The 23,538-nt window shown below is 44.6% G+C and overlaps 1 protein-coding gene across 7 annotated transcripts in view; it reads right to left on the minus strand.

Moving 5' to 3' along the window:
- Positions 1 to 23,538, minus strand: part of RTF2 (replication termination factor 2) — a 50,788-nt gene that overhangs the window by 184 nt on the left and 27,066 nt on the right. The window contains exons 9-10 of one of the 7 annotated variants that reach the window (XR_014229690.1): positions 18,099 to 21,938; positions 10,876 to 12,323 (exon numbers count right to left, since the gene is read on the minus strand). Coding sequence is in view for 2 of the 7 variants with exons in the window: in XM_082326272.1 (XP_082182398.1) it covers positions 21,754 to 21,938 (185 nt within the window). In the remaining 5 variants the exon portion in view is untranslated. Of the gene's footprint in view, positions 1 to 10,875; positions 12,324 to 17,309; positions 21,939 to 23,538 lie in introns of those variants that run through there. The other 6 variants (XR_014229691.1, XR_014229692.1, XR_014229693.1 and 3 more) reach the window with 6 other exon arrangements.

Raw genomic sequence — 23,538 nt, forward strand, 5'->3', positions numbered from 1 at the left:
CAGCTGGACAAAATCTGAAATGTATCACATATGGGAGAAGAGCTCAGAGGGACAAAAAATTTAGAGACAAATACAAAATTCCTAAACTCCTTGGCCTTTTTATCACTTAGCAGCAGAGAGGAGCACAAGGACACTCTCTTCCCTTCCATGTCCCCGTTAATAGATTACCACAGGTGTCTGCTTAATTGCGAAGCACTGGAAAATACAGAGGGTTTGACGGCACCACGATTCCTCCTTTGTGGTGTTTCTCCATTGCTGGTACACTGGTGAGCTGCAACTCTATAAGAAGGCAAGATGAAGCAGAGCTGTGTGGGGAAAAAAAATTGAACTGCTGGCAAAAATTACATCAGTCAAAACTCTACACCTAATGCACTCTGTCATTTATAATCATGCTAATAAGGCACCAGTGAAGGGCTGTCAGCATTATAAAATATCAGGTGCCAGCAAATACCTCCAAATTCTTCCAAACCTGCTCCCAGCTGCGGTCTCAAGGACTTGATTTTGCATGTGTATCTGCAGAGACCCGAGTCCAGGATGATGTTGCATGGTCACTGTAGCAAATATATGCAGGGTCTGATTTTTTTTTTAATATTGGTCTATTTTTTCCATGCAAAATTATTTGCAAAACTTCATGCAGCACTACTGCCGCAAAGGCATAAAGGAGATACTCCATGGTGTAAGAATTCACACTGTTTAGAAACCTCTTACCTATGTTCAGCTAATTGCATGCAGGTATGATTACAGAAGGATGCAGAGTTGGGATGTCCAGGCGATTTTTCTTGTGTTAAAAACCTGCACTCTTTGCTATTCAGTAATAAAATGGAGGCAATATGATTCAGGGTGCTTCAGTTCAAATCTGAATTCAGGCAGCCTTTCAGGCATCTTAATTTTTGGGCTTCCAACTTTTCCTCTGTCATCCCTTTTCCCCTCTACGTGCACCCGTGCTCCAAGATTTCCCATCATTGCTGTTGTTAACAGAGTTCTGCACAGGAACACCGCTGTCATCAGGAGGCTATGGCTCTCCACGCCTGATCCCTAGCTCTTTGCCTATTCTGCATTTTCTGCAGTAGTGAAAAGTGCCCAGTATGTATCAGTTCAGAGAAGCTGAAGTGCTGTATCAAAGGTATTTGCTGGATTTCCAACCTCCGACATAGCTGTTTCAGGAAAAAGCCAAGAGTTCCCATCCCATGGGACTTAGGAGCCACAGTTCAGAGCCCACTTGGCAACATAGTTCAAGCAGCTTTAAATCTCCTACTACTAGTACAAAAATACATCACTGGAAAGCACTAAATCATACCTTCACTCTACCAATGCAAATGTATTTAAAAAGAGGCTGACATTAACTTGGTAGCAGCAGTTTTATCCTGCGTAAGATGTCTTTTGCCCACACCACTGCACTAGACGTGGTCCATCATCCTGTCACCAACCCAAATTTACAAAAACTCCAAAGCTGACTCTAACCACGTGCTTTGACTAACTCAGCAGAAGGGGAGCTATAGGTCCACACCTGATCCAGATAAAACTTATGCTGTTAGATGACTTGGTGGTCCAGAGAGCCGAGATTAATGACCCTGGGAGCACGGTCTTGGACAGCAGCCGACGGAAGCCTAGGAGGGGACATGAGAATAGCTGCTCCCTCCCTCTGGGGCACGGGGAAGTTTTGCTTTGGGGAGCCATGGGACAAGGGTCTGTCGAGGAACGAGAGGGAACTTGGAGGGCAGGGAAGGCAGTTTTTACAACTGAGAGTCGTATCGGTGCAAGACGGATGGTTGCCTTTGAAAGCCAGCCCTATGCTGAGAGGAGAGGAACGAGGCCACCACTTCCTTGTGCTGGGCTGCATTAGAATTGAAAACAATCACAGCAGCGAAACAAAACCAGCTCAGCTGAACAGATGCAAATCCAGCGGCAGACACGAGCTCAAACCAGGTCAAGCTGCACCCATGCAAATTACGGGTTACCCCAGAGCGCACCGTGTCCGCACCGAGGGTGGGTGCTGGTGCGCTGCCAGAATGACTTGAACTCCAGGCTGGGTCCAGGCTGCCGGGCAATGCTTGTCCCGCGGGGGAGCCTGGCAAACTGTCCCGTGCAGGCACTGCGAGGCTCTCTCGCAAGTCCCCTTGCTGAGTGCCAGATGCGTCTCTCCTTGGAGACTCTGCCTATACAGCTACACAGCAAAGCTGCAGAGAGAAGACTAACTAGCCTGAGGGGAGATTTGCCAGTATAGCTAGACCGATAAAGAACTCCTCTTGTGTAAACACAGAATACACCAGCTAAAGTGCTCTTCTGTCAGCATAGCTTATCCCAGCATAGTTTTGCCAAAGGAATCCTTGCTTGCATTTCAGCGAGACTGTAAATCTGTTGCAGCGTGGTCAGAAGCCGCTCAGAGCAACATCACTGCAAACAGCACAAATCTCTTCACCAGTTCAAGTTTGTTCCCAGGTTTCCAGGGCACAATGTTGTTCTCTGGTGGGGCAGGTATCATCTGCTCTTTTCCAGCCAGCAAATAAAGCTGCCACAGCCACCACGGTGCCCGCGAAACGTGGCCATGAGGCCAAAGCCCCCCAGAGCCCCCAGTGCCCTGGGAGCACCCAGGCTCCTGTCCATGCCCAAGGCACCAGTTGTGACTTACGCCTGTGGCTTGTTCCAGCAAAGCAAGCCAAACCTCATCAAGCCCGCAGTGCCTTCTGGAGCCCAAACCTGGCCCTGCTTAATAATGGTGGCATGTAAATAGTCACAGAGAGGCTTCGCAATGAATGGGAGGGAGGGATGAGTTTACGCTTCTGCTGCCACAGCTGTTGGCCAGCGGTGGCTTCCTGGGAGACTGGGTGGAAGAGCCCCAGCCTACCGACTTGTCTATATAAAACTCTTTGTGCTAACTGGGGAGGGAGAGTACTTGCTTTTTTAAATCCTGAGCCCTCCCTTCCTAAAAGCAATGTCCCAGCTTCTGTGGAGAGCGTGTTGTGCCCATGAGCCTGGTCAGTAGTGAGGACCGTGTCTGCACACAAGCAGGGGACAATTTACATCTCCAGCAGTCTCAGACCGGCTGAACGTCTGCCACGCTCTGCTGGTCTTCGCCAGCTCTGCACTACCTACGCACACAGGCAGCATGCCGTCTTCCTGTCCCAAAAGTTTGGGGGTGCAGTATTTCCTTGTTTATAGTGGGGAAGCAGGAAACACGGAAATGTAAAGCATAACTACAAGCTACAAACACCTCCAGCTTGCCCTACCCCTGCCCCAAGCTGGCCAGATGTGATCTGGGAGCTCCAGGAGCCCTTGCAGCGCCTGAGACACCAATTTCCTACTGGAGCAGGCACACTGGCTCCGGCAGAGCAATGTCTGGCGGCCTCCCAAACCCACTGACACATCGAGCCAGTTCAGAGCAGGCACAGAGAAAGCTCCGGTCTCTGCAGACATGCCCAAAGGGTCTTGCTTAACACAGGAAGGCTGTGATGGCAAAGAGGCTCTGCCGAGACCTGGGCTGCGACCACAGCCTCATCTTGTCCCTCGGACATGGACAGTCCCTGGGCGGAGGCTGCGGGCTGGGGCTGTATCACCCTGTTTAAGCTCTGCAAATGGGTTGTGGCACGCGGCTCCCCAGGCACACACCTCGCCGGCGGGACTGGACCATGCCAGAGACCTTTAGGCTCCAGTCTCAGGACAGTCTACCTGAAGCATGCAATTGATGCTCCTTGTAATTTTACCAGAGCTGGTGCCATTGCAAATGCCATTCTTATCTACCTAAGTACAGATCCTCTCTTGAATTGTTAACAATGTCATGTAGCAATTTGTTACATAAGCTCATTAAGTTTTTTAATGTATCTATGTTAATAGGAACATAAATATGGAAATCTTAATTTCAAACCTGTTTCTGAAAGCATTAGCTGGGAAACTAGTCTGAGAAAAAGCAAACATGACCTAGGAATACCCAGGGATTTATTCAGGGTTTAGGTATCACTGTGACGAACAGAGCAGGAGCGGGGCTGTCAGGATGCCTGAGTTACACTCCTTGCTGATCAGCTCTGTGACCCTTTAAAAGCACACTCTTAACAGAAAAACTTCACTTTGCACGGTTCTTCCTCTCCTTAGCTATGCTACAGTGACGGGCTACTTTTGTATCTATTATTTTTTTTCTCTTATTGCAGGTGGATGATTAACACAATAAAAGGACTGTGGTTCTCCAAAGGAAACAGTGACATTGACTGCAGCCCAAGTATCCCCAAAGAACAAATGTAAACAGCAAAGTGCATTAAAAAAAGGTTCAGCTGTATTTCATCCATATTCATTTTCAGCATCATTTATAGTAGCAAATACTCTTTCAGGTGTACTCGTGTTTGGCTTTACCTCTTTTGGTGGTGTAACATGGGAGAACATTTACACACCTCCTGGTCCTGCCCTGAAAGGAAGAGGCCAGTTACAGAACTCTCAGACCAGGCTCATCTCTGGTCCCTCCACCCCAGCTTCACCAGGAGCCGCTGTATAAGCTCTGTTCATTGTATAGGCACATGAGATACGTTTATACTGCCGTCAATACATCACCACAACACTCTCCGTGCCTGCAGATGGAAGTTAATGTTACATTACAATGGTATGAAGTTAGCTGCTCTATATTAATTCTCTGTGTAAGGCTGTGCTGCAAGAAGATGCCAAATCCAGTCTGAAGGCATCTGGGTGCCAGATGGGCAATTCCATGCCCACATTGAAGCAAATTCCCTCTGTTGGTTCAATTTTATAATCTTTTTTAAGGGGTGAATTGGCTGGGGTACTGGCAAAGTGCATACTAGAGCAGGACAAAGCATCGTGCTGGTGTACGTGCTACGCCATGTGCTCCATCTCAGCAGAGATAACCGTGTCCTTGCACTCCTGATGCTCATCGGATACGCGATGCTGGACACTGCGGCAGTGCCCGGATTCACTTATAGCGAGTGCGGCCTCAGGCTGCTCTTCAAAGGCCGGGGCGGGGGCAGGGGGGCTTTCTCTTTCATCTCTTCCTTCTCCCTTTTCTGGGCTCCCAGCAGCAGGATCCAGCTCTTGGCACTCGTTGGACGCCTCCATGCCTTGCTTTTGTTGTGTGAATTTTCTGCCAGATCAGTGACTTCAAGTGGCCCATGGAGAACTCCCATGGAGACCAGGCACCCAGTAGCTAGCTCCAGCCCTCAAACCCTCTTACTCTATAGCAGTTTCTGCATTACTTTTCCATGGCCGCCAGACAGGACGTTAAAATGCGCTTCCCTCTCCCATTATATTCCTCATTAGGTAGAGAGGGAGGCTGTTTCTAAAACTCAGCTTTTTTTAACAAACCTTTCAACGTGCCACAAACACTGTAAAACTCCTTGGATAGGGAGTGTCCCTCATGAAAGATGTATATATATTTTTATACATATAGGTCACATCATTGGTGGCAGACTGACCGGACCGGCAGATGAGGTTGGGTGAAGGACTGGGAATTGCTCCTGCTCTCTCAGCCCCTGCCAGCCCAAGAAGCCACCTTGGCTCAGCCCAGCCTGGTGTTGATTCAAGCCAAGGATTCATTGTCTGAGACCAGAAACGGTAACGGGGAGGGAATGGGCTGCTCAAGCCCTTTTCATTATTCCCAGCTTTTCTAAGCTGGTTCTGACACCGTGGCATTGGTTGGAAATACCTGTCCTTAAACCCAGCCATTTCTAGCCATTGTATTTGTGAAAAACTTTCTTCTCAGTGGAAGTGAGACTGGGGGCACCACTGCAGAGCCCCCAGCCCAGAGCAGGCGGCGGCGGCAGCCGAGGCATCCATCGGCCTCTGCATCTCACTGCCGGGCTTTCACATGCAAAAGCTGCCAAGTGCTCTGCAGCCCCCACCCCTCCAAATGGCCATCTTGTGTCATTGGCATTGATTGTGAAATATTTCAAGTTGTTAATTAGGCAATAATGACCAACGGGAAGGGCATTTCCTGGCTGTTAACTGGAGACTCCTGACCTCCAGGTCAGTATCGGTCACCCAGGAATTATTAAAACATGGAGGAGGAGGAGAAAAGCAGGGCAAGAAGAGCAAAAAGCCTCACCTTGTAAGGTGGCGAGTGCTTCTCCATTGCACAACCCAGCAGGGAAAGGGCAGGTCCCTGTGCCTTACCCGCACCCCGGCTCAGGCTGCAGCTCCCTGTGGTGTTCTGCTCTCTGCTCCTCTCTTCCAGTTACTTTCATTTCCCAATTCATCTCTGTGGTCATGAAGAAATGGGACATTAAATATTCAAGGATTATCTTTTTTTTATGCGGCTAAAATGTGAAGACACAATTAGCAATAAACTGGGCTCCTGCTGGGCCTGTACATACTAATCCCTCCCCACTTCTAAGGGGAAGATTTACACCTACTCTTCTGGTTTAAAATTGGGACCTTTCTCCCATTTAACCGTGGTTCTTGCTCTGCTCGCACTTACAGGTGGCTGCATTTCAGTACAATGGCTTCTCCGGGTTAATTAAACTAATGTGAATTACTGTATTTCCTAAGGGGTGACCATACGAAATACCGTGTTTGTGTTTCTACAGAGAGAGGCACCTGAGTGCAAACTACCTCTGGTTAGAGGGTTGCCAGCAACGCATTAACCTCTTCAGCCTGGCCCTGGGCCAGAACTCGCGGGCCATGTCTGAAGGACAAGTAGCAACAAAAATTAACATCCCCATGCCCTACTTATCCACACAGAATCTGGCAAATGAACACCACTCCAAATATACTTACGAATGAAGAGCCAGAAGGGAGCAAAGAACCAGTCAAACTGACACGGGGTGGGAACCCTCCCTCTTTTCCTTGCAGGGAGGATGCTGTTGCTGCCTGGGTAGTGGCCCCGTCACTTGTGTTGATACCCAAGTCACCAGCTCATCCAACAGCAACGGGCCACAAGCCTGACACCGCGGCTGGGGGACAATCCCTCCCTCCTCCTGCACATATCTCTTCAAACTTTTCTAGGCAAATCCCCTTATGATTGCACCTTGGTAAATGCAGACAGTAAAAATAAAAGAAATAAGAAAAGTTTATGAGAACGTGTGCAATTGTTAAAGGCAGAGCTGCTGCAGCCGTTTGCTCACATATGGAGTTGTCCAGAAAGGTTTGCCAATTCCTGAGGACCTCCATGGGTGACCGCTGTGAGACCTCTTCGGACTAGTAGTAGTAAGTGCTCATACACAGGCTATTAAGGACTAGATAGGATGTTTTAAATTCACATCCTTAACCCAAAGTAGCTTTCATGGTCAAGATTAGATTTTGGCTAAAGAAACAGTGGTAAGATAATAACATAGAGGAAATCGTCAGGTTCAGATCTTTGAACATTCAGACTTTTGGATAAGATACTATTACCTGCAAGCTCGGCCCAAAGTTTACAGTATTTTTTCATTGACCTATCCTTGGCAGATCTGCAAATAGGCAAGGATTACCGCACTTTGCTAGAAGCAGGTAGAGTTGGGCAGCACCGAAACTCTATCTTCAGCAGCCTTGGTGAGAAGATGACAACCGTGGATCCTGCAGCACTGTCAGCTTTGGCCTGCAGCCTTAGCTGCAACACTCCTGAACTTTATCCATGCTTCCAAACCAAGCTACAATCTTGGACAAAGAAAGAGACATGAGCACAGGGAAAGTCTCACCTCCATTAAAACAAGACGGTTAGCACTGGGTACCACAGCTGCTCCCTACCTGCGGACAATTGGACAACTCTCCCTACAACGTTTCCCATCAACCACTAGCCAAAAATAATATTGAAAAATTAACCCATTCAAGCAAACAGATTTTTTTTTTTTACATAGTATTTCCTATTCCTTTTCGCCTGAGGGATGCTCTGAACAGCCCTGTTTGTTTAATACGCACCGTATCCAAATGATCTGTCAGATCATCTCACCTGGATGCAGGCGTGAGTCAGGGTGTTCCTCTCCTTTCCTGTCCAGCTTCGTCTCCCATTCCCAGAAAAAGCAGGTAAGTCCTGTTATCCTGTCTGGTGAACCCTAATTATTTACAGTGATTTTTCAAGCCAATCATGATCTGTTGGCCCCAGAAGTACTAGAATATGAGTGGCTTTTCTGGAACGCTTCTTGGGGATCAAAATTCGCTCACTTTTTTTCCCCGGGTGATATTATTCCCTTGGGTGGGTGTGTTAAACCAGCAACACCGGCAGGAGAATGAAAGGACCTGTTATACTCTGGTGCAAGGAGGTTTTCCCATTCTTCATGAGGAGCATAAAGCCCTGGAAACTTATTAGGAATCATACAAAGCAGGACTCTCATGCAGCCTAGATTGATGAGCTATGTTATGCTACCTTTTAAAAAAATCACAAAGCGATCCACACCCAGCACAAATCAGGGGAATAAAGGCTTTTAACAGACAGTTGCTGCTTGTGAATTCTTTAAAAAATATTCCATCCTGTCTCTACAAAAGGTTGGTGAGGAATTTACAAACCGTCCTAATCCCCCTCTAATCCTTTAAAATGCCGAGCTGTGATCACACATGCTGTTTTGTGATTATGTGTCTTCAAGGCCTTGTTTAGATACTTATTAAGAGACACCAGCTCACTTTTGTCATAGAAAGCCAAAATTGCTTGATATGCTTTTGTTGCACTTTACATTCTTCTGAAAAGAAACATCAGGTCTGCTTGGAAAGGCGAGCCATCCCCATCCTGGCTCAGGCCACTGCCCCAGCTTTTGGGGACAACCAGGAGCTCCTCTCGGTGGGGGAGGCCACCTACTTCACCTTGGTTGAAGATGCAAGCAGAGAAATGCTCCTCTCCTTGCTCTCTGCCTCAGCTGCTTCTCCTTCGCAAGTGGGGGTAGCAATGGCTCATCTACTTTTTAAAAACATTTTAGGTCCTACATAGAAAAAGCTGTAGAGAAAGGCACAGCATATTATTACATTGTTTGGTGGTGCCTTTAGCAAGCACTTAATGGAGACTATGGCTGTTTTGTGTGTGATATTTCTACGTGCACAGATAACCAGGGCAGAGCTGACTCTTAACTGCTCATATGTGTTTAATTAGAGCTGCATTTTTAATCCTTTTAATTTGTATCTCTTTCTTAATAACCTCAGCTTGGCAAAGGTTGAAAAGGAATAAGTTTCATTTGAATATTGGGTAAAACTTGGTAACAGCAGAGCAGATTGTTTAGCAAAAAGGTTACAGCATGTTCTTTAAAGACTATGGGTAACAGTTTGGCTCCATTGAACTCGGTAGCTAGCTAAGGCTAGGTTTTCATCCTTTGAAAATGGAGCTCAGTATATCATCCACGCTTGCTATGGGAAGTTTAACTGTATCAATGGGGTGTTGTTTGCCTGTAATCTCAAGGCAAGTAAGATCACAGCAACATCGATTAGCTTTTGCGGCACAGTTCTGAAATCTTAATGCAATCGTGGTATAAATTCATATTTAACTTTTGCCCAAAAGGATAAAAACTCATTGCAGACTATTGCAATACCTGCTGATGAAACATCCTCGGAGGTTAAAAAAATCCTACAGGAATGCTCCAAGCTGAATTAGTGAAAATAGTTTCAATAATCTCCAAATCTTGAACCCAGGGCTAACAGAGAGGAATGAAGCTATTTCACAAGCACTTGCTGCTTTGTTTCAGATAAATTTGAAACTTCATTTCAGAAAAAAGAGCTGTCATTAAATGCAGTGTCACTTTAAGAGAAGAGCAGACAAAATCAGCAAGTTTTAGGTGTTAATACTACCATGATTTTTAGCCAACATACTGGTGGACCTCAGCCCCTGCCGATATCATAGGAAGACAGACCAGATTCTTCAGCCAGCCGGCTTCTGGTTTAGAAGAAACAAGGCAAAGAGATCACATAAAACCACCGTGACTTTCAGAGTGCCATTTCGGATGGATTGTGTGGCATTATCTGTTTCTTGACAGTGTTGTTGTGCCATCAAAATCCAACATTTTGATGTTAAAAATGACCACACTGGAGAACTGTCTGTGCCCTTCAGACGACAACCATTCCAACTCCATCTAGAATACACAAATAGATATTTGCTGGTTTTGGTGTAGCTGACTAACTACTAATGGAGGCCAGTTCTCAGCTTAATTTTGGTGATCGCCAGACACTTTCCAGCTGACGTTAGGGATCACCATATAGTGAATAAAAGTTTATTTTTTCTTTGTTATCATGCACAGGTCACTTGGAAATAGCCCAGGAATCCCCAGAGGCTGCTGTAGCTGGCTGGAAAGCAGCAGTGTAGATTAAGAAAAGGCCAAGTGTAAAAGCAATGGCTTAATTTGTGCTCTGGCAAATCGCAGCATCCTTATCCTCAGGACAACTACCACGCCGACAGCAGCAATGCAAGCTTAAAAATAACCTCATTTTTAATTTCTGAAGATGTAAGGAGTTAGCCCAGTTCATAGACCCAGTTCAACCCAAGTCACTGCACTGAAGCTGCTCACCACTCCTTCGCTTTTGATACGATTCAGTATGAATTCTTGTTCCAGCGGCAGAAAGCTCACTATTACTTTCAGACAGCATTCCTTCCCCTGCGAGTGCCGATGCCTATACTTAAATTAAATATAAAGGCATGTCTCTGCATGAAACTTGTTGCAGCTCTTGCATATCTGCATTAAGTGATCTTCAACAGTCATTGTGCGAGCAGCGTCTCTGCACCACTTTGATTCTCTCTGACTACTCCAATTTTGCCTCGGATTGTTGTGGCCACATAGCACTGGGATGTTTTGAAATCAATAATCGGTGCTCTGGTCAAACTTCTTGCTCAACATTGCTCCACGTCTGTGCTGTCCGTGTTTGATGGGATATTTCATGCTGGGTGTTATATGGTGCTTCCCAGAAGGCATCAGAGTTCTCAGACGAAATTATATAGTTTTCATAACTCCTTTTGTTCATTCCATCACTCAGTTGTTTTCATATGGACCATTTTCTGACATTGTGGAAGAACAAGGATAATCCTTGTGATCGTGAAATGCCACCATCCTAGAAAAGCACACAAAGCTTGCCACACCAGTGGAGCGTTGCAATGTCTTTGTGCAGAGGGACAGCGGGCTGTTGATACTTGCAAATACCCTGCTTCCACTTCTACTAGAAAAGAGCTAGCTAATGTGATACTGAGAGTTCAGCTGTGGAGGAGAACCTTTTATCAGAGAGAAATCTCAGAGGTGAATTTTCACAGTAAGACATACTGCTACTACGTGGATAGGGGCCGGGCCAATGAATATCCTTTCTTAGGAGGTAGCAGGTGGTATAATCCCATCTGATGTCCTTGCCTTAGGGTGCAAAATAGCGTGTGACAGACGCAGCACCTGCAAAATTACACATTTGCGTGTGCAGGGGGCTCAGAGTTGTGTTCTACCTTTCTAAGTACAGGTGGTAGTAGTTTGTCTGATCCTTTTGGAGTGAAGGTGGTGGTAGTTTGATCCTTTTGGAGTGAAACAGCAAAGGATTGCATTATTCTGGTTGTTTGGCAGTGGAGAAGTAGTCCACCTCTGGCACAGCTGCACTGACAACTGTATTCCCAAGAGAAGGAAGTATCCTGTGCAGAGTAAACCGGCAGCAGCGTGGGCCATCCCTCCGTCACGCTGGCAGTTGCTCCTAAGGACCTGCCTACGTCCTTTCCACCGTTCACCTTTTCCACTCTACCTCCGAAATCTGTACTGCAGCTATCTACCCTTGTTAGTGATACAAATTCTTTGAATACCTACCTGCCTTCAATGCCTTTTCTGGCAATATTATTTAGACTAGCATTCAAACTGCCGTTATCAGCTACACCTGAGTCAGAGCACAAGGGCAGCGGTTAGGGAAGAAACATGAGAGGATGACATCTACTCACTCGCCCAGCCAACAGTGCTAAAACACTGTCTTTTCTTAGTTTTCTTTTTTTTTTTTTTTTTGAAGTAACTCAGTGCTGAGTGCTGGAATCTCTCACAGACACAGCCCGGCTTCTGCTAACAGCAAATTCTGCAAACTTCCCAAAGTTTGACCTGGAAGTGCCCTGGCTGGGCAGCACCACTACCAGAGCTGCAAGTGCTCCTCATCGCAAGCGACACACACTCCTCCTTTACTGCTAAATCAACACCACCAGAGCCCATTTCCAAAGGAGACGGAGAACGTGTACTCAAATACAAGAGGGTTCACGTGAAGCATTGCTTGCAGATGCAAATACCTTTAGTTTGAGTGAACACAAAACAACCTGCAAGGATGGGAATGGAAGCTAATCACCACTGGCCGTGAGAAGTATGGGCAGTCCCAGCAAAAATGCAATCTGTTTTCAGTGGCAACTTCAGTGACTTCCACCAGGACGGCCGCTGCCAGAGCACTGCCCTTCCAGGATCGCACCGTGCCGCCGCTTAGCAGGCGGCTGTTGGCTCAGAGGTCTAAGGCCAAGGGAAGATAGAAACAAAATTTGCCAGACTGTACCGTGCCCAGTTTTATCGCATGTGGTCAACACGAAGGAACATGATAAAAGCAGAGCAAGTGCCTCCCTAATGCCCGACTGCCTGAAACGGTCTGAAACCACACGCTGATGCCAACAGCTTCAGTAGGATGGCAACCTTGCCAGCAAGCCAAATCATTGTGCCATCTTCTCAAAAAATCCTTCTCTGCCTTTGATATGTTAATCCTGCATAAGGCAAATTCTCCCATTAGAATATAGTCCATTCTGGTCTCCATGCAATCTGCATTATCCAGTTCAAAGTTAAATTAAAAATCCCAACCTGTGTGAATGTTGCAATCACATTATGAAATCTGTAAATCTATTTTTAATGTCTTAATGCTGCTCTAGTTGAATAAGGCAAATAGACTGCTGCATTGCATTTGCTTTACACTTTTTTAGATTCTCATGCACTAGTTAAATATTCACTCTGCAGTGTTTGCATTTCCAGTACTGCAAGACCCTAAAATAGAAGACAAGTTTTTCTCTCCCTCTTTTGTTTTTAAAATTCCAGCTATGGGCAACTTGACTTGGGGATCTCTCCAAATCAAATGCCGAGTACTAAACATTGCAAGGGGAGCTGCTGAAAACGTTTCAATGTAATACGGATGCCAGAAAATAGGCTTTAAATCCCAAACACGCAGCTATTTGCAGTGTTTTTAGGGGGCGACAGAACAAAATATTTTAGTTCATTTCAAATTTCAGATACACGAAATGTGAATTCTGTGAGTAGCTTGTTTTTAAGAAAGAAAACATTTGAACATAGCATGAACAACTCAAGCAACGGGCCCAGCTCAACTATCCCAAATCAATATTTTACAGAACGTTACTTCGGGGAGTCGTTTGCGCTTTTTGTTCTGATCTGGAACGGAAACAAGCTCTGAAGCGCTGGAATTTTCTGTGGAACAAACCCTCTATTTTCTGACCAACTCTCTTTGAAAAATCAGTGTGTTAAACAGTCAAATAAATCCTGCTGCTTTCACTTGAGAGTTATCCTATTAAGGGCACTGCCTCTCCACTCTCTTCTCCCTCTAGAGATGTTTTCCCCCTTTTTGCAGTCCATCTCATTACTCTGAGTATTTCTTCACTCGCAATTACGATGCATTCCCTGATACTAAGCGCTTACAAACTACATACGTACGAAAACAACCGAGAAAGAAGGAGAATGGAGGCAATAGGTTTATCCTGTGATCAGGGACCCTTCAGGGCAGGCACCGCAGCAACCGTCCGTGCCACCCAGAGCACAGCCAGCAGCGCCTTCTGCGCCCCGGACCCTGTGCAACGCTGTGACGTCATCTGCCTCTCGTTACACGGAGGTTCAGGACAGCAGTGCGCATCTCCGCAGGTGACAGAAGGGAAAGCTTTCGCAACGCTGTTGTTATCCATAGCCATTGGAAATGGAGATGACTTACAGCACAGTTAGGGAGTTTCAGAAACTTTGGGCAGCAGGGGAAGCCAGCAAGAACGCTTCCAAGGGAAGCAGCTCAGCTTTGCATTTGCGGGGCTTTGATCCGGGCTGAGCTGGGCTGGGCTGAGCTGAGCTGGGCTGAGCCGGGCCGGGCCGAGCTGCCCCCGGCCTCAGGGGCTGCTCCTCTGGTGCCACTTGGCGACCCCCGGGCTGGCCCGGGGCTGCCCTGGGCTGGGCCTTTGGTGCCACCGCGTGGAGAACGTGGCCAAGTGCAGGTCCCGTTTCGTCGCTGCAGTGTTTTGGCGCAAAGCCAAACGGGGGGGGGGGGGGGGGGCGTGTTTTAAGAAAAAGCCTTAAGGAGTGGCTCCAGTTTAGACCTGCTGGGTTTCAGCAGCTCGCACTTCAGCCCGACGGAGCCGCATTCACAGCCCCCCCCCCGGACGCGCCTGCGCCCCCTCACCGCGCTGGAGACCGCGGCCCCCGGGAGCGCACCCTCCTGCGCGCCCACAGCGCTGGTTCTCAGGCGGCTGGGGCTCCGTCACCGAATCGTCACCCATTACAGTCAAATCCCGGCTCTTCCCCGCGGTTTTTAAAGACAGGAGGCGAGGATGGTGCTGCCGACCGACCCTGCCCTGCGCAGCTGGCGGCAGCCGCTGCAGCCAGTCCGACGGGTAGGTTTGAGCCTGTTTAATGATTCCTTAAAGAATGGAAACATGCAAACCAAATGAGCTATGAGTAGCTTAAATCTCAATGGGGGAGTAAATGGCTACAGCTTAAGAGATCCAACCAGCCCAGCATGCCCGCTGCTGACCACAATTCAAATGCAAGCAGATTCTGTTTCACTGAATTAAACAAGAGTGCTTGTTCAAATATTAGGAAAGCCAAGAAAAAACGTACTTGGAGAAACAAATCCTGCTGTGCTGGATCAGCTCCACGGACTAACTAATCCGGGATTCTGTCCTAGGAGTCACCAGCACCAAACATCTCCGAGAAAGGTGCAAGAGACAGACACCTCATCCTATCTCATCTCCCTGGGGATGTTAATAGTTAAGGGAAACATTTCCGATAAATATATAAGAACTAGGTAGTCTTAAGTGGACACCGTGAAAGTTTAGAGTTCCACTTCATACGCTGGAACAAACAATACAGTTTTAACGACTGAGTTTTCATCTTCGTCGGTGTAATTTATTGGTCTCAGCCATTTCCCAGCAGGGAAGAGGAGAGCCAGCTTTGAAGGACAGTTACGGGCTCCCTAAACCCCCTGTAATCGCACCAGGAGCACCGTGTTCTCCCACGTAACGGCCGCGCAAAGCCCCGCTGGCCGCTGCGGCCCGGGCCCTGGCATCCACCGCGCCGGGGCGAGGAGCAGGGCAGGCCTGGCGGCTGGCCTCCCCGGCTCAGGCCTTTCCCTTCCTAGGCATAAAGGAGTCAAGTATTCCCACCCCCCCATTGCCACGTAAAAAGTATCTGACCTAATTATTACTATCCCTGTTGTGTAAATTCAGCACTTTGTCAGTCTGAATAAATGTACATTAGCCTTAACATGAGTTAAACAAGTTTAAACAATGAAGGAAGCTTTGTAAAGCTCCCTTGCTTTTTAACTTATTTGACACCACACTAAAGAGCCCATTTAGACCAAAGAGTTCAGCACATTTTGGGACCCATTAAATACCCAGGTTGAGACTAGATATTCCCTTTTTCTTTTTTTAATTTGTCCTACCTAGTTGCTAAAGTCAGCATAATTGAGCAATAAGCTGCTTTGCATTTCTTTAGCTTGGTAGGCAGTTGAAGAAAGCTACACCCATCCCGTTCAATGCAGCCCTTTCAATGCTAATACAGCAAAGCCCACTTATCGCGGCCAAGTGGACACTAAGTGATTCCTCAGAATTACTTTTAATTAAAAAACAGGAAACTCATGGCATAAAAATGTGACATTCATGACTGCTAGGAAAACTTACAGTCAAATTGTTTCTATTTTAGGCTAACAACATATTTCTGTCCAGAGTCAAGTCAGCCTTTGACAGCTGGCGGAAAAGCATTCCTTGTCTTCCGTTTACAAATTACGCTGTACCCTGAAATGGATATCTTCCGTCCTCAAAACGTAATAATTAAGTCTTAAGACATCCTCATACTGTGGGGAAATAATTTACATGGGAGAGAAGGAGTGCAAGGTTGGACATCCACCCAAGATCACAGACGGAAGAGGGAAACACCTGCTCACCAGTAACACGGAAGGGAAAGAGATTGAATGTCTTGATGTTCTCCACTGTGGGTCCAGCTCTGCTCTTTAAAAACTGCCACGCACAGGGAGCAAAATAAGGAATCTGTTCAGTGACAAGCTACGAGCCCATCCTGACTGGAGCTGCCACCAAATTCAGGACGTGGCCTGGAAGACGGAGGGCGTTGGGCCAGTGCGGGAGCCTGGCTGGGTGCCTGACCGATGGAAGTCAGCCCCAGAGAGCAACAGGGCTGCAGGCCCCGAGCACGGATCGCCCTGGTCATTCCCTATTCCCTGCTCTCCTGGCCATCACCAAGCAAAGCACTCTCTGATTTCTGTAGGCAGCAGAAATGAAGGAGGCAAATGAGAAGGAACAAGGGAAAAACTGGGTGAAAAAACGTAGTGGTGCGGTTTGAGAGATGAATGCTTCTACGAGGGGAAGGGGTTGTTTTTCACCAGCTCACACCCTTAACTTTTGAGAAAACCTCTTAAAGATGTCACAGATACTGCACAAAGGTTGCATTCTGCTGGATGTGTTACAAAGAGCTGGTAGGGCAACGTTTTAAAAAGAGAATTTCATTTCATTCAATCTCATACTGAAGTTGGTTCTTCCCTGAAAAAGATCTGTGGTCAATTTGCAAATTGAATTCTGTCACTGACCTGTAAGAGAGATTCAAATCCACATGAAGTTAAATGCTTGACAAAACCACAGCTATGAAATTGTTAGCAGTACCTCCACATAACTGGGCAGTTGGATGGATATTTAGATTAAAATCCTGGCTTACAGGCAGAATTCCCATCAATTGCAGATGGATTAGGATTCCATCCCTCTTGCTCATTTTGAAGGTGGGTAAAGTTTAAAACACAGAAAAAAACCCAACTCAGTTATAATTTCTAGCTGTCAGGAAGGAATTATATCAGTTCCATCTTACAGAAGGAAATTGCGCTCTCTAGCAGTAATCGGTTCCATATTTGTGAAGCCTTCCAACAAAACACTTTTTGTCTATGATTTGTATTCATCTTAGGACATACTGATTTCAGACCCTCTGTGGATTGTAATGTATAAACAGCCCTTTTATTTTTAAATGCAACTAAGAAACTATTTGGCAGGGCCACTGCAGTTCTGAATCCTGAGCAAAATATACCAACTGCAACTGGCGTCTAGGCTGCAAAGCAAGCAAGACAGGACACTTAAAGACAATTGAGTTCGTTCAGTTTAGCTAAGAATAGGACATTAATAAGAAATATTTTAATCTACCAAGCATCGTGTTTTAAAGGGAACTTTAAGCTTTTTTCGGTCAATTTGAGAGGCATGTGATGATCTCATGGCATGGAAGTTGGAGACCGAAGCAGAGAGGTTCTGAGATTCCAATAAAATCTCCCAACCATCTTAGCAAACCACATGCATTTTCCCACTCTATGCCTCTCAAACTTTATTCTCATTAGAGAGAAGACAGTTCTACAATTACTTCTAAAAAAATAGTCAAGGGAAATAAAATTTAACATATCCTTATAGAATGAACTCTGTCCCTTGAAGCTTACTATTCATTAACTACAGAGTTTTAACAGCAGGATGTCACCAAATTGTCATCTTTCCAGAACAGATACTATGTGTTCCTCCTCAACTCTGCCTTCCCGAAGGCTGTTGGGGGTACTGCTTTTTGTCTGAAGGATTTTAGTCTCGTTTTCTAGAGATTCAGGGCTGCTACACCCTCACTTGTATCAGCAACATTATAAACCAATATGTTTAATTTCAACTAAGATTCACAGAGATATAAAAGCCTCAAAGATATGCCATTCTTAGAGGTCTTGTGGAAAAAGATGGTTGGAGAGACAAGAGCTCCAAGAGCAATGCCCGCACAGAGGGACAGGCTGCGGAGCTCCGCCACCACCTGCCAGCAGGCTGATCGGCACGTACCTCCAGCCTAACTGCTAGGAAAGACACGTGGGAAGGAGCCGACAGTACCGGCAACGTGGTGAGGTGAGGAGATGCACAAAGAATGGAGGTATTAGAGGTTAGGGAGTCAAGGGGGAAAGTCACCTTTTACTGCGGTGTGCAGGAGCCAGGAAAGAGCCATCCACTCCAAACCCACCTTTGTCAGCTCCAGGACGTTAGGCACGCAAGGTTCAAGGTGTGCAAGGTTCGCTGTCCTCCACAAAGACCAAAAGCCCCGGTGCCAGCACCGCCGGTTCTCTTCGCAGGTCAGCACAGGCGAGCACAAGTTGGTTATCAGCGGCAGGAGGGCATCATAGCTGCTCCGCAGCGTCTGAGGCTACAGGCGGCCTCCCCAGGCCAGACGCTGTTATGAATTGTCAGGGACAAGGGGAAAAGGTAGTTTTTGGATATCCTGCGAAACAGCATGAAATACCACATCCGATTTGGTATGACTAGGGAGTTAAGCTGCAGTATTGAACACTGATACCAGGCTGATCTCCGCCGAGTCTGCGTGTGTGAACACCCTCAGGTTTTCAGTTTGAGAGGTACCAACATCGAGAGGACTGAATGCTCTGCAAGTGTGCAGAAAGACAGAGGGTTCACAGGTCTGTAAGTCAGGATACAGAGCTTTACGGTTCCTTTTCACTAGTGCATATCTGGGCCAGGTTTCATGACCAACATTTGATTATTGGGCTATGTGAAGGAAGTTGTTGAATTTCAGGCCAGTTCCCAGTGGGCAGGTTCCACATCACAAAAAAATCCCCCTATTATACAACTGACACTAATTGGATCCTTTTTAAGCTCTTCAGAAGAGAGGCCAAGGCTTGAGCATCATGGAAACAGAACTAACTGTTCTGCGAACTCCCCAGAACAGAGGCACATGGATGCATTGCTGTGGGAGACTTATGTGGCATCTCAAAAAATACAGGTTTCAGATTCTAAGACTTCTGCAGTCTTCAACTTTCACCAACATTCAAATTCACCTACATTAAAAGAAAATTAAATTGCCCTCCCCCACAAAAAGCAAACCACAACAAAGCAAACATCCTCCAGCAAACTATTTGCTTGAATCTATTAAAACTTGCCAAGTCAACGTTCCAGGCTCAACTGCCTAACCCAGCCTGCCAACAACAGAAGTGTCAGTTTTTTGCTCCTCTATTTTACATTAACAAAAGTCAATTGTGGCGATGAATTGCATCACATGCCAACAATATATCGCATTCCTTCACAGCTGTTTTTTGTAAAAGGAAGGAAAAGAACTCATCAGTCACTGACAACACTTCTATAAACCGTAAACATTTTAAGAACTCCATCCACAAAGTCAGGATGGTGAACTACCAAACAAAATCCTAGCCAAGTGGCATAGCACGAACTATCAATTCCAGATAACAAACCCAAGTGTTTATGAAGAATCAGTACATTAACCAAATCACGGTAGTCATGAACTTACTTTAATAGATGAGCAGGTCAGATCGAAAAAAAGAAGTCCCTGTTATGCCCCAATGAGCAGAAAAGCCTGTTGCCAAGTCAGCAGGCTGGACTTTGCCTAACGGATTATCAAGAAAAGGGAAGCAAAACTGCATATTAATGTTTTCTCATATTCTTTAGCAAAGTAATAGCTAAATCAAAAGCATTAAGTTAATTCCCCCTAGGATTTATAACTGATTTAAATAGAAGAAAAATGCACTAATAGGACCTTAACATGTATTGTCAAAACAGAGTTAGACTGCAAATAAAGGGCCTACTAGAGTATATCTTTCAGTGCAGTACTTTCATTATCTGTAACTAACAAATAATAAAGGATAATAACGAAGAGGAAAAGAATACAGAACAGGGAGAACAAAGCTGATTACGAGACATGCATACAAAATGTGGCTGAGTGCTTCCTGGAAGCTCAAGTAAACCTCAAACTGTTTGATGTGATGTATATATGCATTCACATCTTTGGAAAACAAAAATGCTTACCACCATATAAATTCTACAACAAGCCAATTTTTAATTATACCTACCAAAATAATAATAAAATCCTAGCAGTTTCATTCAACATGCTTGAGTCATGGAGACCACCTATGCAAATATAAACACAGCATTTGAATCTCCAATTAACTATTGCCAATTATAAATGGGGACACTTTTAAAAATAAATTATGAGGATAATTAATCATTTTCACACACAAAGGTAACAATGTAACATCATGCAGTGGTTTTAAAAGCCTCCTCCTTTCTGCATTTCTATTCTGGTTAGTTTGTGCCAAGATTATAAAAGCATATTTTAATTTTAAAAGAGGAAGAGTGGAAGGTGAAAAGCTTCCATCCCTCCCTCTCGTCATTTCATGCAGATATTGGATTCAAATATTCAGCCACTAAATCATTGCTATGGAACATTAACATTTTAAAAGGATTCCTGTGCTTGGAATAAAGCTAAGAATAAAAGGGCCAAGGGAAAGCCCATAAAAAGTTATTCTGTTCTAACACTGACACAATAAGCACTTGTAGATCTGTTCAACCGAACGTGGAAGTGTAATGGTGATATGACAAGAGCAAGTTTTATTTAAATCAACGTCACAGGGATAAAAGGCATAAATATAAAAGCAAAACTGAGTGACATACTATGCTTAGCATCTTTCTGTAACAAGCAATTAACAATCAAATAGTTGTTTGCTGTTAAGAATTTTATGTCAGAAAACAAAACAATGTGTACTACAGATGTTGTGAAAGCAGCACATTTCAATTGCCTGCAAAGTGCAAACCTTCTCAGAAGCTAACTCCAGCCTTGCAGGGTTCCCTCCATCAGCCACCAAGGGGTTTGACTCACATCACACTGGTGCCCAGTCGCTTCTCCCTAAAAAGCCAGTTAAGATCTGCCTGCTCCTATTCTGTCACCACCCGATTTTCTCTCACTCTGTGCAAATGCTCGTATTTTCATGTAAGCTGCTGCATTAAAAAATGCAAATTGCTCCTCAGAGATGTACACAGAACCTTACTGTTTCAGCAGAAAAGGAAACTCATACTTTCATTCCACTGTATTCTAATCCTCTGACAAAAAAAAAGAAAGCTCAGACCTGATACTTCCAACTTTAAAACACACACCCACAAAGAAAACCCCCAAAACGTTCTGGGGAACAAAACAGCCTTACTGTTACAGGCTCATCTTTATAGATAATGATTTACAAGTGAATACTCTGTTATTAAAAACAGGCTACAACAATATGTACAAGAAGAATGTTGTACAAACATTTTCACGATTATGCTTTCATATATTCCATCAAAAGGTAAATTACTTGAAAATATCTAGAGAACCTTTAAGAAAATACACTAGTTTTACTGAGGGCCCAGTTAGCTAGTACAAAAGAAAAGCATTATTGCTCTTTTTACTGTCAGAAAGTTTCAAAAAGTTTGAATTTCTGTACTAATATGTTGAAAACTATAATTACAGTGGTGGCAAATATCAATAGAAGAGGACAGTGGGCAGATCGTTCTACCCTCACTCCTACTTCTGAGGACACTAGCTGGTGTGACTAAGAATGACAGCATCCAACCGGGAGAAGAAAAGAAAAAAAGTTGTGCAAATAATCCATCATTTCAGAATGAGGTCTGCTGATACAACATGGATTCTGGTGATCTATTTCTTATTCAATAGAAGTTGCAACTAACACAAGCTCATTAGTTATTCACCAGTTTATAAACAACTTACGAACTGAATAATTCCAGATAACCTCAGATTTCAACAAAAGTTCTGTATCAGAGTTGTACAGAAAAAGCCTTAGGGAAGGAAAGCAGTAATGAATGTTACAATCAGGCTCATCATTGTTTCAGAAATAGTATGCTGTGTGAGTAATCCAATTGGAACACTCTTCCTTCGAACGTTTTGCTGAGCTGTGTGATGTAAAAATAGATTTGTATGCCTCAGATTTCTCCTCGCTGTCTGCAATGGATCTCTTCGTAGTAGTAGAAGAAGCCTTATTGACTTTTCCTGGTACAGATGAATTTCCATTATCTGACAGAGAAAAAGGAACAGAATGAAGCATGCATAACAGCTTACAACAGATAAAAGTATTTAAATAAGGACAGAAAAAAAACATTTAAAAATAACGTGTACAGAGATGAAGTGTATACATTTTTTCAGGGCTATTGCAAACATATCCTACAAGTGTACTCAACAGCAAACATGTTCCTAACAGCAAAAATATCATAGCTTTTAGAATTTATGCTCAAAATGCATTTAGAAATCTTGGAGAGAGAGGAATTCTTTCGTACTCATGTAAACCCCTTGCACTGTAATTCAGTATTGACAACATTTATTCCTCTAAGTGAAAAATGGCTCTGAACTCTAGTCTTAAGAAAGAAACATGAAAGTATTCCACCACCCTGAAGTATTGTTCAGAAATTAGCTATCAAATGACAAAAGCTAAACTTGTGACATACTGTCCCCAGGGAATCTATCTCCTCCCTTTATTCTTTGCAAAGTCATTTATGACCAATAACAATGGTCTGCATCATTTTATATTTGGGATAGGAAAATGCCCATCCCTCAGTTTCTCATACCATCTCTCTCAGTGATTAGATCTACTGCTACACGCCCCGCGCCCTTTCTTAACAAGCATGTGCCAAGTCTCTTGTGCAAAGAAATGAATGCGTACAAGTCTACAGAAACTCTACATACTTAGTTTAACTTAGGCACAACGGCATGTAAATAGCTCGTAGGGAGCCTGTCTGAAAATGCACTGATTTCTGCATGTAGTCATCGGAATTATATGTGCAATCCTAAATCATCATAGATCAGACCCTTTTCGTATTTGGAGAATGCTGCTTTTAATGCCACCAATAGTTGTCTGGAAAGAATTACCAAACACTGGATTTGGAAGAATGAATATGTATGCTGCAAGTCCAGAAACCTTAGGGTGCCATGTTCACAAATTAATTCCTATGCTACTAGCATTCCTCAGTCCATGGATTTTCCTTTATTTTCCCTCTCTCCTCTTAATCTCTTGCTTGTCAATATAACTGTTGCCAGAAACATAAACCAATGACCTGACATTTCAAAAGGTATATTTTTTCTTTTACACTCTTGGAAAAGAAAAATACATCAAACATTTATTAGAATTACTAGGTTCCTAAACATCCAAGAGCAACTACAATCATCTGGAATGAAATATTTTTAAAAGTCTGTCCTTTATAAAAACAGACAGTAGGGGGAAGGTAAGGCATTTCTGATGGAAATTCTCCCAGCTTCTCACCTAGTTTATCTACAGTTCATCATTTAACCATTCTCAGATTCTTCAAACAAATTATATTGACCTTTTCTGTGGCTGTAATGTACGCAATCAAATATTTCACACAGAAACATCAGACTGACTTTAAAAATGTACCCATTCTTATAGTTCTGTATGAAAACGTTAGTATGAATTGGATACATTAAATAACATAATCTATAGTACGTAAAGAGAGGGCTCCATCCTTTGGACTAAAGGACTGCCAAGTTTACTCATAGCTGCCTGACTAGTGTAGGTACATCAGAACATCTGAAGTTATGTTCCACTGCTCCCAGTGACACACAGCAAATTAGCAGCTAAAACGGAGGACTAAAAGTCAAGTCA

The sequence above is a fragment of the Platalea leucorodia genome (assembly GCF_965183815.1).
Source record: "Platalea leucorodia genome assembly, chromosome: 13".
In the NCBI taxonomy this organism is placed as follows: Eukaryota; Metazoa; Chordata; class Aves; order Pelecaniformes; family Threskiornithidae; genus Platalea; species Platalea leucorodia.